General features: G+C 40.0%; 1 protein-coding gene across 6 annotated transcripts in view; it reads right to left on the reverse strand.

The window, feature by feature from the left end:
* Positions 1–12,194, reverse strand: part of NKAIN3 (sodium/potassium transporting ATPase interacting 3) — a gene marked incomplete at its 3' end in the record, with an annotated part of 514,515 nt that overhangs the window by 494,167 nt on the left and 8,154 nt on the right. Inside the window, exon 1 of one of the 6 annotated variants that reach the window (XM_084619355.1) lies at positions 5,196–5,242. The exons of the other annotated variants lie outside the window; for them this stretch is intronic. Coding sequence (XP_084475481.1) covers positions 5,196–5,216 — 21 coding nt within the window. The 5' untranslated portion in view covers positions 5,217–5,242. Of the gene's footprint in view, positions 1–5,195; positions 5,243–12,194 lie in introns of those variants that run through there. 6 annotated transcript variants of the gene reach the window in all.

Here is a 12,194-nt window from a genome sequence, read left to right on the forward strand (position 1 = left end):
CAGGGTAAAGAACAGGAAGAGACACCGACAAAGAAACCACACAGTGTGAGATTAGTTTTTCAAGCTATGCACATCTCGTGTCTGAAAAATTTTAGTAGGTGTATATATAGTGGTATATATTCTGCTGATCAAAGCACTTCTGTAAAGAACCTCTCATGCTATTCAAGCAGAGAATTATTTTTGTGAAAGCAGCAAAGACAGTGGACAAAATTCTTCTCCCAGTTTGGCCCATGTAGTTTATAACTTGCATGGAGAAAAAGACTCAAGAAAGCATGAATTCTTGAACAAGGCTACACAAGTCTGGCATCTCTGTAATGCATACTGTCCACACTGATGGCTTAATCCTGCTTCCACTGAAGTTGATCGGAGTTTTCCCATCGACTTCACTGAGACCCAAAGTAAAAATGCATTTTTCCTCATTTATATAAAAAAATGCATCATTTGCATTTGAAAACACCAATAAAATGAGTGAGTTTTATTTTATTTGCTGATACTCCCACAGTTAACAAGAATGTGGGAGGCAGGGAACTAAGGTGCCTCTTTGCGATTTCTTCTGTTGTTTTATCCTATCGCTGTAGGAGGTATTGGTTCCAGCTCTGAACTGCAGATTTGGCTTGCAGTGCTCTTGTTTCCTGCTGAAAGATTAAGAATGCATATATAATATTTCTCCTGACACTTCTGGAAAGGTCTTCAGATAATGATTCCATATACCTGCAGGTTTCTAGCCTTCTGCATAAGAGTGTTAAATGCAAAGAATTATGTTAATACAGAGTTATAGTTGAGACTTTAAACAGGCCAGCAATAGGGAATGCAAAATATGTCTCTTGCAGCAACTTAAACACAGTTCATTTATACATTAAAAAAACCCAAACCCTACATTAAGATCTAACGCCCACTGAAGTTAATGGGAGTCTTTCTACTTCAATGTGTTTTGGATGGGACCCTGAAAGAACAGTGGTAATGTTTCAAAGTGAAGCACTGAAACATTTGGTAATGCTAGAATTTGCCCACATTGTGCATAGTATTATGCTGCAATCTTTAATCACATGATCATACATTATTTTTGCTAAGTATCTTGTCACATTGAGTGCACAGGGTGGCCATGCTCTGGGAATGAATAAAGATTGTGTAATGAATGAGGCTGTTGTCTTTAGGACCCCTGCTCTATTCACTGTGGAAGTTGGAAGATGTGTAGAGAATAAGATGGGAAGAGAAAGGATGGGTCCTGTAGTTAAAGCACTGGACTGAAACCCAGGAAATGCATCCGGCATGTTTTAAATGGTAACTGTAACATTGCATGTAATTCCTCTTTTATTTCAAGAATAAAATCTGTGTAAAAACTAAAAAATAGAAAATGAATGATCACACAATCCAATAAATACACTTGGCACACCAGGTTAAATTGTGCACCTCTGTGTAACACTGAGTAAATCAGCCTCACACTGAACATCTCCACAAGAGATGTGGGAATGGAATGCTCATGTGATCTGCTGCTGATATGATTGCCTGTGGGCTGAAACAATGGCCACGGCTATTGCTCAAAACATACACACACACACGGATTTGGTGAATGTATCTGTGATTCCACTGACAATGCCTCCCGTTCCTTTACTGTCATCCCTCTGTGCAGTATAGAGAACTGCCATGGAGAACTACTCTACAGGATGCAGGCATTGCTTGGCTACTCTACATGGCCTTTATGCAGAAAGTCATGACTACAGAAACAGAACCATGGCAATTCTGTTGCATCTTGGGCCTCTGCACTCCCAGGAGTGCAAACATGAGAGGAGGTAGAAAGGGAAGAGAGATTAGTCCCGACAGGAATGTGTTTGAATGAGAAATCATTGAAATCAGTGCAACTCTATTTGTTTCAATCCACAGTGGTCCCGCTATACTCCTGCCACATCATCTAGTATTTGATTAAAAATTCAGTGGCAAGCTTGTAAGATGTGATTTTTGGACACCTACATTCATTTCTAAACCAAGTTTCTTCAAAAAATGTGAATGACGCTGATCACTGAGGGCCAGATCCAAATCTGAAGTTTTTAAAATAACAGGCCAGATCCTCGGCTGGTGTAAATCAGCTCCACTGAAGTCAAACTATTTGCATCAGCTGGGGAGCGAGCCCAAAATGAGGTCTGAGTTAACCAGGCACAGACAAAGCATTTGATAAAGCTCTTAACTGTCCAGTTATTGCATGCTCAGTCAGCTCAAACCACCAAGCGTAACATTACCAAACCTTTCACAGGAAAATCCATCTTTTTCATGTTTTTTCCCAGCACAACGGCTAATTCTTCTGAAAACTTGAAAGCACTAAACAAGAAAGGATCATAAAAGAGGAGTGATGGACTTGTGGTTTAGACATGAGACTCAGAGTCACAAGAGTGAGGGTCTATTCCTGGCTCGGGCACAGACTTCCTTTGTGACTTTTGGCAAGGCCTCTTCAGCATCCTCATCTGCAAAACTGGAATTAAAATACCTCATTACCTCATAAGGGCAGTATTTCCTTAACATTTGCTGTCGATGTAAGTCTCTGTATACGTGCAAAACATGCTGGCTCAACCATCATCCTAGTATTTCTAATGCAACCCTATAATAATGTTCAGAGACATGCACTGAAATATAGTTTAAAAAAAGAAAGTATTTTACAGACATTGTGTTCAAACGTCTGAGGTATTTCTAAGAAAATCAATATGTATCTTTCTCTGTATGCTCTGAAGGGAGTTTGTGTAATTTTTGAGATTTGAAATGTCTTTGCTCCAAAGAGATAAAGTGACAACAGAATAGGGCTTGCGAGTGTCTTTTATCATGGAAGGGTTAATAGGAATATGGATAATAGGAAGACACTTTTAGTCTAGCAAAAATGCCAGCATGTTAATAATAGATGACCAGCTCTAGTCAGCATGATGTGGGAATCTGTGAAACATTACAAAGCGTAAGTCTCATATTAGTGAACTGCTAGGTAGTAGCATTGATGGAGTCAGTGTGTGTAAAAGAAATCTTCCCTTGAGGATGGCTCTATGTGCATATTCTCAACCACAACACTTCTTTAGATCAGAAAAAGAGTACTAATTTTTTGCAGGCTTCCTAATGGTTCAATGACTTCATCTAATGGTCCCCTCTAATAGTTCTAGCACTTACAAAGCCCATTCAAAGGCACAGCTATAGCAGTTACAGCATGATCTAACAAGGTATTGAGGGCCTCCTGGAAGGTAATATGTACCCTTAATTCCCACTGTTCTCAGTGGGAGCTGAGGCTACTCAGTGCTTTTAAGGAGATGCTTAGCATCTTGCAGAATAAGGCATTTAGACCACTGATATTTCATACACTCTAAGGCCAAGAGAGGCTATCCCCTTAGACAATGAAAATAATGTATGGCTTTGTCTCTGAGAAGGAAAACTATTGCTTATGAATGGTCTGCCTTGGATATTACTCGGATTCACTGTCAGATGTGCTTTTTTCGCTTGTAAAAAGAGCACGTGCAAAAATCAAAGGCCCATCTTCCAAGCGGATAGAATTTCTTTCTGTTATTGCAATAAGAGTTCTGTAACATCTTAATTCCAGTTATCAAAAACTAAAGTAATCAGATACGATGAAGGAGGTAATATACCAAACTGTACAGTGAAGATCCAAGTTCTTTTTATACAGTCAAAGAAGTCCTTAAATCCATCGTGGCATTGGCCGGGGGGGGGGGGGGGGAGGAGGAGAAAGTCTTCATTCTCTTTAAATGGTCCCCACTCTACATTGTGGAGAGTCAACTTTAGCATTTTTGCAGTGAAAACTTTTCATTGACCCACACATCATGACCCACAAAAAATAACTGAGTCCTGTCTTTTGTGAGGACTCTGCCCCATGAACACATCTGGCATGAAGATTCTTTGTGGCATGGGAATCCTCAGACAAAATCATTCTTTAGCAAGGGGGTGAGGAGCATGTTTTGGTCAGCACCAGCCTCCTGCTGCAGGAGAAGTGGAGCACCGTAGCTTGCGCTGGGGTCTACTCAGATCTGTCAACATGTGGAAAGTTTATGAGGGCAATTTTCCAAATACATTGGGTGTGTGGGGGCCACTAAAATTCACCTCATGCCAAGGCTTTGTTACACATTGCAGTGAAATATTAACAGACGTGTGTGTGTGTCTATGGTATGTGTGTCTATATGTAGAGAGAGACACACACACGTATATATAAACACCGTACAAACATTAAGTAATTAAAAACCCATGCATATTTCTGCATATGTACATTTGCACTCCCAAGTACCATAAGTACACAGACAAAAATCAACTGTTTGCCCATGGATAGGCACCTATACTCACATGTGGGTCAGACCCCCAATTTATGGTAGTTGAACACACAAACATAAGCACACAGAGAAGAAAAATGGCCCTGAGGCTAACTGCTTGCACTAGAAAGACTTGAGTTCAGCTCCCAGATTTTGCATGTGAACTCAAGCAAGTTACTTAATGTCTCTGTGCTTCCTCTGACCCACCTTGCGTGTTCTGTGTTAGACTGTAAGCTCTTTGGGGTAGAGTCTGTCTCTTACTATGCGTATGTACAGAGCCTAGCACGGAAGGTTAGTTGTACTATAATGCAAATGATTTTTTTAAAAGTAAAACCACTTTCTTGTGATCAGAAGTTACGCCGGCTGCGCAGCAGATGAATCAGCTTGGAGGAAACCTGTGGTGGCCCTCACAATGAATGGGTGGCACGTCCCTCAGCAGCATGTGTGGCACATCCCTCAGCTTTTTCAACTTGGTCTTTAGTTCTCTCAAAAAACTGAGGAACTGGTGGCCCTGGGTTTCACTGCTCATACAGGAACTTTATGAAACTTAGAGGAACTGTGAATCCATAGATAAGATCAGTGACATACTTTCAAATGTATGGATCAATTTTCATTTGCACGGTTATCTACACGGAAAAAAGGCCTAGAAACTTTGGTTTTAAATTAAATCTGAGATTAACCGTGACAGTTCTAGAGTCCCCAAAGCCTATAGAAAACAGATCTTCAATTTTTAACGTAAGTGAACATCATATACAGCCTGTGCATAAAAATACTACATCCTGTGCGTAGAAACTTTCAGTGATACAAAAAGGAGATGAAATTATTTCAACCCAGCTTTCCCCTGATTCTTCCATTTGATCTTTAATTCACTTAAGCAACCAAGAGAGGTTACGTTCACTAGAACTCTCATACCATTGTGCAGCGCGTGTCCATGATCCAGGTCGTCTTTGCAAGCTCGGTAGGCTGGGGAAGCAAAGAATCAGACTTTGATCCACAGATGTGCAGAGCTATGTTATGAAATAGCAGGAGATGTTGGATGCCTTGATGTCTAAGGGTTTGATCATATTAATCCAATTTAAAGTGAGTTTGGCACTTTGTGGTGGCTTCTAACACAACAGAATCAGCTCCAGCTTTCATCAAATCACTATGATTAAATTATACATTAATGATACAACTTAAAGCCATTCAAGACATCCATGACTAAATTTAAAATACTTCAATACACTTCAAGTCATTTGTGATCATGAAGTTTAAATTGAGAATACTTTCATTTTTATTTACAAAGTCTCATCACAAATGCAGTTTTTGACGGAGAAACTCTTTCAATTCCATTTCACTGTTGAAAGAGCTACTGTGAGAATGGCATTACAGAGCATAACATTATTAGTTCATTCATCCAGCATCAGTCATTATCTATCACATTTATGTTCTAGTTTTTTTTAAACAAAATCCTATTAGTCACTCTCCCTTTTTAGTGTACTGGTGCCTACAATACATGAGGAGCCAAATTCAGCCTTAAATTAGACTATGCACAATACAACTAATTTCCGTGGGATTACAGCAGATGTAAACCACAGCAAATTGCAACCCAGTGCTACACACACTTTTTTTTTCCCCCAGAGACCAAGAAAAAATATTTGATGTGTATTGGAGCATTATTAAAGGTGTTTCCAATGCACCTGTGTGTTACGTTATAGAAGAGAAGTTAGGGAAATTCGCAAGTGGAATCCTAGGCCTGACATTCTGAAAACCTATGCTGGTTCTCAACCAGGATGTAGTGCTCAATTCTCAGTTTTTGAATTGTTGTTTTTTGTTTTTTTAAAGCCGCAGGAATTTTAATCTTCATTTGTGTAATTAAAACATATGTTAAAACTATACACAGTATTTATTGTTCTACTGCATGTACTTACCAATTCCTTTATAATTATCATCAAGCCCTACATTAACCCTACATTATGCTACATAATTTTCAAGTAGGAGACACTTGCAGAAGAAAACAGTGTAGTGATGGGACAGCTGCTCAGTTGGAATAAGGGAACTGTGAGCAGGAATAGCTGGGGGAATGGGGAGAGCCTCCGATCAGCTGGGTGATTAGCAGCTGTGAGTAGCAACCAATAATCTTGTCTTGAGTGCTGTGGAAAGGGTCTGAAGCCAAAAGAAGGGAAAGAGAGCAGGGCCTGGAGCTTGACAAGGGGTAGGTAGGAGGAGCTTTCACAGCCAAGCACTTGGCTCAGGGAAAAGAGAAGGGAAAAGAGAAGCAGAAGGGTTCTAAACTAGAATAGCATAGAATCAAGTATTTCATGACAGTTAATATCTGGAACCAGGAATTTGCTATGGGAGGAAAGGAAGACTGAGCTAGGGCAGCAGTCAGGGAGGTTTGCCAACAAGATAGTCCATTGGGAGATAGCAGGAAGTTTAAGCAGCAGGGTAGACTGTGAGATTTGGGCCATTTATGGGGAATGGAAAAGAATTAATGCACTTGTTATTGTATGTGCATACTATAGTGATGGGCGCCCTAAAAATGAATAGATGGTCACAGAGAAGTCAATTAGTCTTCAGTAGCTCAGTGGACTTTAATGAGGACTCTACTCTCTGCTTCTGAGAGTAAAGTGGGTTAATCTGGGTTAGAACACTTTGGAGATTTCCATGATGTAAATAATTCAGGCAGTCTGTGGGAGTAGCAAGGCTTCTGACACAGTTAAAATCCTCTAAACACTCCTACCTTGACAGTGTCTACCTAATTCAGTAAAAAGAATAAATATTAAATAACAAAACTTTTCAGTTCACTGTGCAGGAATAAGGAAGCTTTTAGCAGCAAGAATAAATAGCCCTCCCCCCAAAAGGCTATTTAGGTTGCATTGAGAGGGTGTGTAGGATAAAACTAGGCTTTGAGGGATTACATTATCATCTGTAAATATCACTAAATGTCAATTTCACAGCATACACACAAACCCATGACAAAATATTTCCATTGATGATAACTGAAATTTGGAGATAGGCAAAGTAAGAAAAATTATGCCTGAGAACTTAATAGACCCAAAATCCAGTGATTTAGACTTTTGTAGTAAGCTTGTTACAAATTGACTAACAAATGCATTTACTGACTGAAGGCTATTTACTTTGTATATTTTGACATGCGATGTTGACAATTTGTGCTTTAACAGTTGTAAAACTAACTTTTTGAATCTCAGTGTCCATTGCTATTAAATAATTGTCTGAAACCCCTCCCCACAGAGTTTCCCACTACTATAAACATTTAAATACATAAAAATATCTGTGTTTAAAAATAAATGTTGATATTATCCATTCAAGTTATTTTTTAAAAATAAAAATTGAATTCTACCAAGCCTTGATAAAGCCCGTACATTTCTGTGATATTATCTCTGTAGTATAATTTATGTTGTTGCCCAGCTTTGGGGTTTTCTTGGAGCAGCAGAAATTGCATTTTTTAACTGACTATTTTCTATGCATGCCTTCTTGGGAAGGTGCAAAAGTCTGATATTTACACTAAATGTTACCAGAATCCCATTTTTAGAAAATGAGGCATAATACAAAAGCCGATATATTCCACAGCTTCGTTCTGAATAAAAATCCATTTAAAAATAAGGGCCTGGTTCTGGATGGCATCTGTAGTGGTGACTTTGCCTGTGTGTGTCAAAACTCTTCACTGAATAGTTCCATAAGGTCCAGTTCGCAGGTATATGCTCTTTTCTATCTAGTGTTTCTTCCTGATTACTATCAGCTACCTTCTACAATGATGACACTTAATTGTACATATATTTCCATGCCTGTAAGAACTTCTCTATGTTCACAATTTCTGGTACTCTTGACCAAATAAAGTTGTGCCTTTGTCTCAACTTCCTTCATGTGAATCCTCTAGTCTGACCTTTTAAAAAGACTAACATCCTTAAGCACAACTAAATGGTTTCCTTTCCTCATTCTTTGCATTTCACAAATTTTCACATTTTACTTCTTTTTATTGGAGCTTTCTGTCGGGGACATTTGTTTGGTAGGCACTGTTTGTTTCAAATCCAAGCAGAAAACCAACTTTTCTGAATATTATGTTTCTGTGCCTTTACTGTTTAGAAAGGTTTTATTGTTCTTTTTACTTGAGCCTAAAGGGATAGACCCATAAGAATGACTTTCTGGGACTTCAGTGGGAGTTTAGAGCATTCAGCAACTCATAAAATCAGGTCCAAAAATCACCCAGAGACGCCATTAAAAATACCAGTCTACCACCCATTGAGCCAAGGAAAGGTAATGTACAAGGTATAGATCCACGTGCAGGAAGAAGACAATAGGGGAATATAATAAAAAAAATGAAAAGTCAAAATAAAATCTTTTACTACCTTTTTGTTACCATGGTCTTAAGCACTCTGTACGTTCCAAAGATCAAAGATTTATCCCAGCTCACTACTGCCTACAAACCTGCCAAAAGACACAGATTTATAGTGAAATCACAGAGATTTCATTGATCACAAAAAGGAAAAAAAGACCATAATCACACTAAAAATGGCGATCGTGCCACTGGTACTGATTTGTCAGGGAACTGCAGTCCACACATCACATAAACATAAACCTGCTGGCACCCCCTTTGGAAAGGTGTGTGTTAGTCTCTCTTGATAGATGAAGGGAGACAGTTTTATGTGATGTGATTCAGAAAAACTTTCAAGATTCTAAAGTAAGTATTTCCCAAGTGCTGAATATTTCCTGTTGCCTGAATTCTGTTTCCAAGTCAAAGTCTTTCAAATAAAACGATGGGGACAAGGGGAGGGAATGGAAGGGTCTCTTCCTTAACAAAACTGAAAACTAGCTAATAATCCATGTCGTTTCTTCTGTGTGTGTGTGTATGTGTGTGTGTGTGGTTTGTTTGTTTGCTTGCTTGTTTGTTTATTTTGGAGTGGGTGTTAAACTTAATGTATTGCTTATGAAAGGTGCCAGATTGAGAACCCTGGAAAATAAAGTTCTGTTTTACAAACCAGGTACAACACAGGCAAAGTAATGCAAACTTCATCACAGCACCCTGCTGATATTCCTGAACAATGGCCTGTGGGAACCACTAGAAAAAAAAGATTGCTTTGGTCTTCATGACTCCATGGCCTTTTGCTGAGACGAGAACTACCACATCAGACAGGGTGCCAATTAGTGCTAATATGGAACTGTTTTTTTTTTTATATGGACATTGTATTGAAACACTCATTGCACAGAGGCCATAATGACTTTCAGCAGCAACTAACCTGCACTGAATTTCAATTAGTGACCTAAAGATGAAAGACTCTTTATCCTATTACTGGTCTCCTGAACCATGAAGTCCCTTATTATTATTACTATATATTACTTATCTAGAGCCATAGATGTGCATCATGTTTTGCAATACAGATAAAGACAGATTCCCTGCCCCAAAATGGTTGCAGTCTAGTTTAGTAAATCATTGTAAAATTGAGTGAATTAACTTTAGCTGGTTTTAATACAAATGTACCTAAACAAGATTTGACACAGTGTTTGTGGAATAAAAAGACAAAGAAGACAAAATTACCCCAGATAATTGCTATTCTTCTGTAAATTTAGCAGTGAAATTTGACACAGAGAGAGAGATGTCTTGAAAATTCCCATTCCCATTTCAGATTCATTTCCATAGCATCAAACTAGCAGTTTTTAAAAGATTCTAAGGACTTCTTCCACCCTCAATGTAATCTAAATTACTGAATTCTCTAAATATCCTGTGGGAGGCGGGGCTGCCCAATATCGCCCTCTTTCGGGCCACACATGGTACTGTAGGCCCTCCCCACCTTAGTTTGTATGATCTGGATATCTGCTTGGGGCAGGGCAGTCTGTGCCATAAGCTTGGCGTCAGTTTCTAAACCAGTGCTCCCCAAACTGTGGGGAGGAATATTCGGGTGGGGAGACTGCAGTAGGGCCCAGGCCAGCCCCCACAGGGGGCAGGGAAGAAACGCCACCCATTCCCGCTCTGCCCCCAGCTCTGCTCTGGCTCCAGCCCCAGCCCTCCAGCTGAGGCCCCAGCTTTGGCTCCCAGCCACGGCCTCGATCCCCAAACGTGGCCTGGCTTCCAGCCCTGCTCCCAGCCATGACTCCACTCCTGGCCCCGGCCCCAGTCCTTGCTCTGCTCCTGGCTCCCAGCCCCGCTCCTGGGGGGGGGGGGCGTAGACAGATTATGTTACAGGTAAGGGGGGGTGTTTGGAGACCACTGCTCTACAAAATCATTAGGGGGTCACAAGATTATTATGTGGGGGTCACAAACTGTCAGCCTCCACCCCTAAACCCCGCTTCGCCTCTAGTATTTATAATAGTGTTAAATATAAAAAAATATGTTTTTAGTTTATGAGGGGGGGCACACTCAGAATCTTGCTGTGTGAAAGGGGTCACCAATACAAAAGTTTGAGAGCCACTACTTTAAACAAAGAGGAAAACCCCTTCAAATGCAAGTGCTTAGCCCTGAGAAACACCTCCCCTGTCCCAGTCTCACCTGGCCCTGCCCCTAAGCAAAAGCAGGCAAGCCTTCCTAACTGGCCTGCTGGTTCAGTATTTCCTCTTGACCCTGCTAGACCTCTGGCGGACTGTCTTGATGCTCACCCAGCCTGAGTGGATTTTCCTTAGGCAGGGAGTGTCAGTGTGCTGATGCCTCCTCAGCAAGAAGAGGAGATCTGGCAGACCCCATCATACCTCTTAATGAAGAATCCATGGCTATTTATATTGCACCTGAGCAAGATGCCTACCAATATCTGCACCAAAGGCTTGAGTCTGCTCCTACTGAAGTCAGTTGCAAAACTGCTATGGTCTTCTATAGTGCGAGATCATGATATAAGAACTTTGTGACCTGTTCCATTCCTTATTTACATATGTAATCAAGTAAAGTTTAACTTATTTACGTAAGGAAGTAATATGTAGATTAGAGATGAGCCAAAACCCAAAGCACAGATTAAAAATGTAAAGGTAGTAGACTTCTGATTTCAAATCTTATATCTGAACCTGCCACTACAGTTTGGTACCAGGTCAGACCCAAAAGTAAAAAGGAACCTATGAGCTGGTTCTGGTACAGATGTGGCTGAAATCTCTTTGCAAGATGATATTTAAAGATTTCTAATCTCCTAATCTAATCACCTAATCTCAAAAATTGTTTTTTGTTTTTTCTATTTTATACCATTACCTCACAAAATCAGCAATTGGACATCATCTAGACAATCCCTGACCTGATCAGAGTGGAGAATACAAAGCCTGTCCTGATCCCAATACATATTCACATCCAAGTTCTGCATCCTGAGCCAGACTCTAATTTAGATATAACAACATAATTCCTATTTTGAATTTCAATTATTTTTATGAGGGGAACCTCTGTAAACCATAGTATCTCAATCCCAAGAATCTGTTGTTTGGGACAGCAGCAGATGTGCAGCAGGTACTGGTATCCTATTGTTTTATTCCCAGAAAATGATAGATCATATGGCCATTAGAGATACCTACATAACTCACTTTCAATTAATTAACTTCTGCTTCCACCCACAATCAAGACTAGATTTTTAAATCTTCTCCTTCATCTCACAGATGTAAAAATAATCATGCTTCTACACAGCAGCCTCTGTGCATCATGAACCTATAATGAAAAGAGAAGGAGTAGCATGCTATGGTGGACTGAACCTGAGACTGGGAGCTTGGCCTTCCCTGCTTCGCCGCTATGTACCCTGACTTGCTGTGTGACTTTTGGAAAGTCACATAGAGGCAATTTTGTAAGAGAGCTCTCTAATTCTCAGTTTGAGAAGGCATCCCCCCAAACATGAGCATATTGGAAAATTTAGTCCCCTACCCACTCTAAGGGTATGTGTATACTGAATTTGTATCTGGGTCCATGTACTTACATATGAGCTTGCTCTTTTCAAGCTCAACTGTAAGCATCCA

Source organism: Lepidochelys olivacea (genome assembly GCF_965140295.1).
Source record: "Lepidochelys olivacea isolate rLepOli2 genome assembly, chromosome: 2".
Taxonomy (NCBI): Eukaryota; Metazoa; Chordata; order Testudines; family Cheloniidae; genus Lepidochelys; species Lepidochelys olivacea.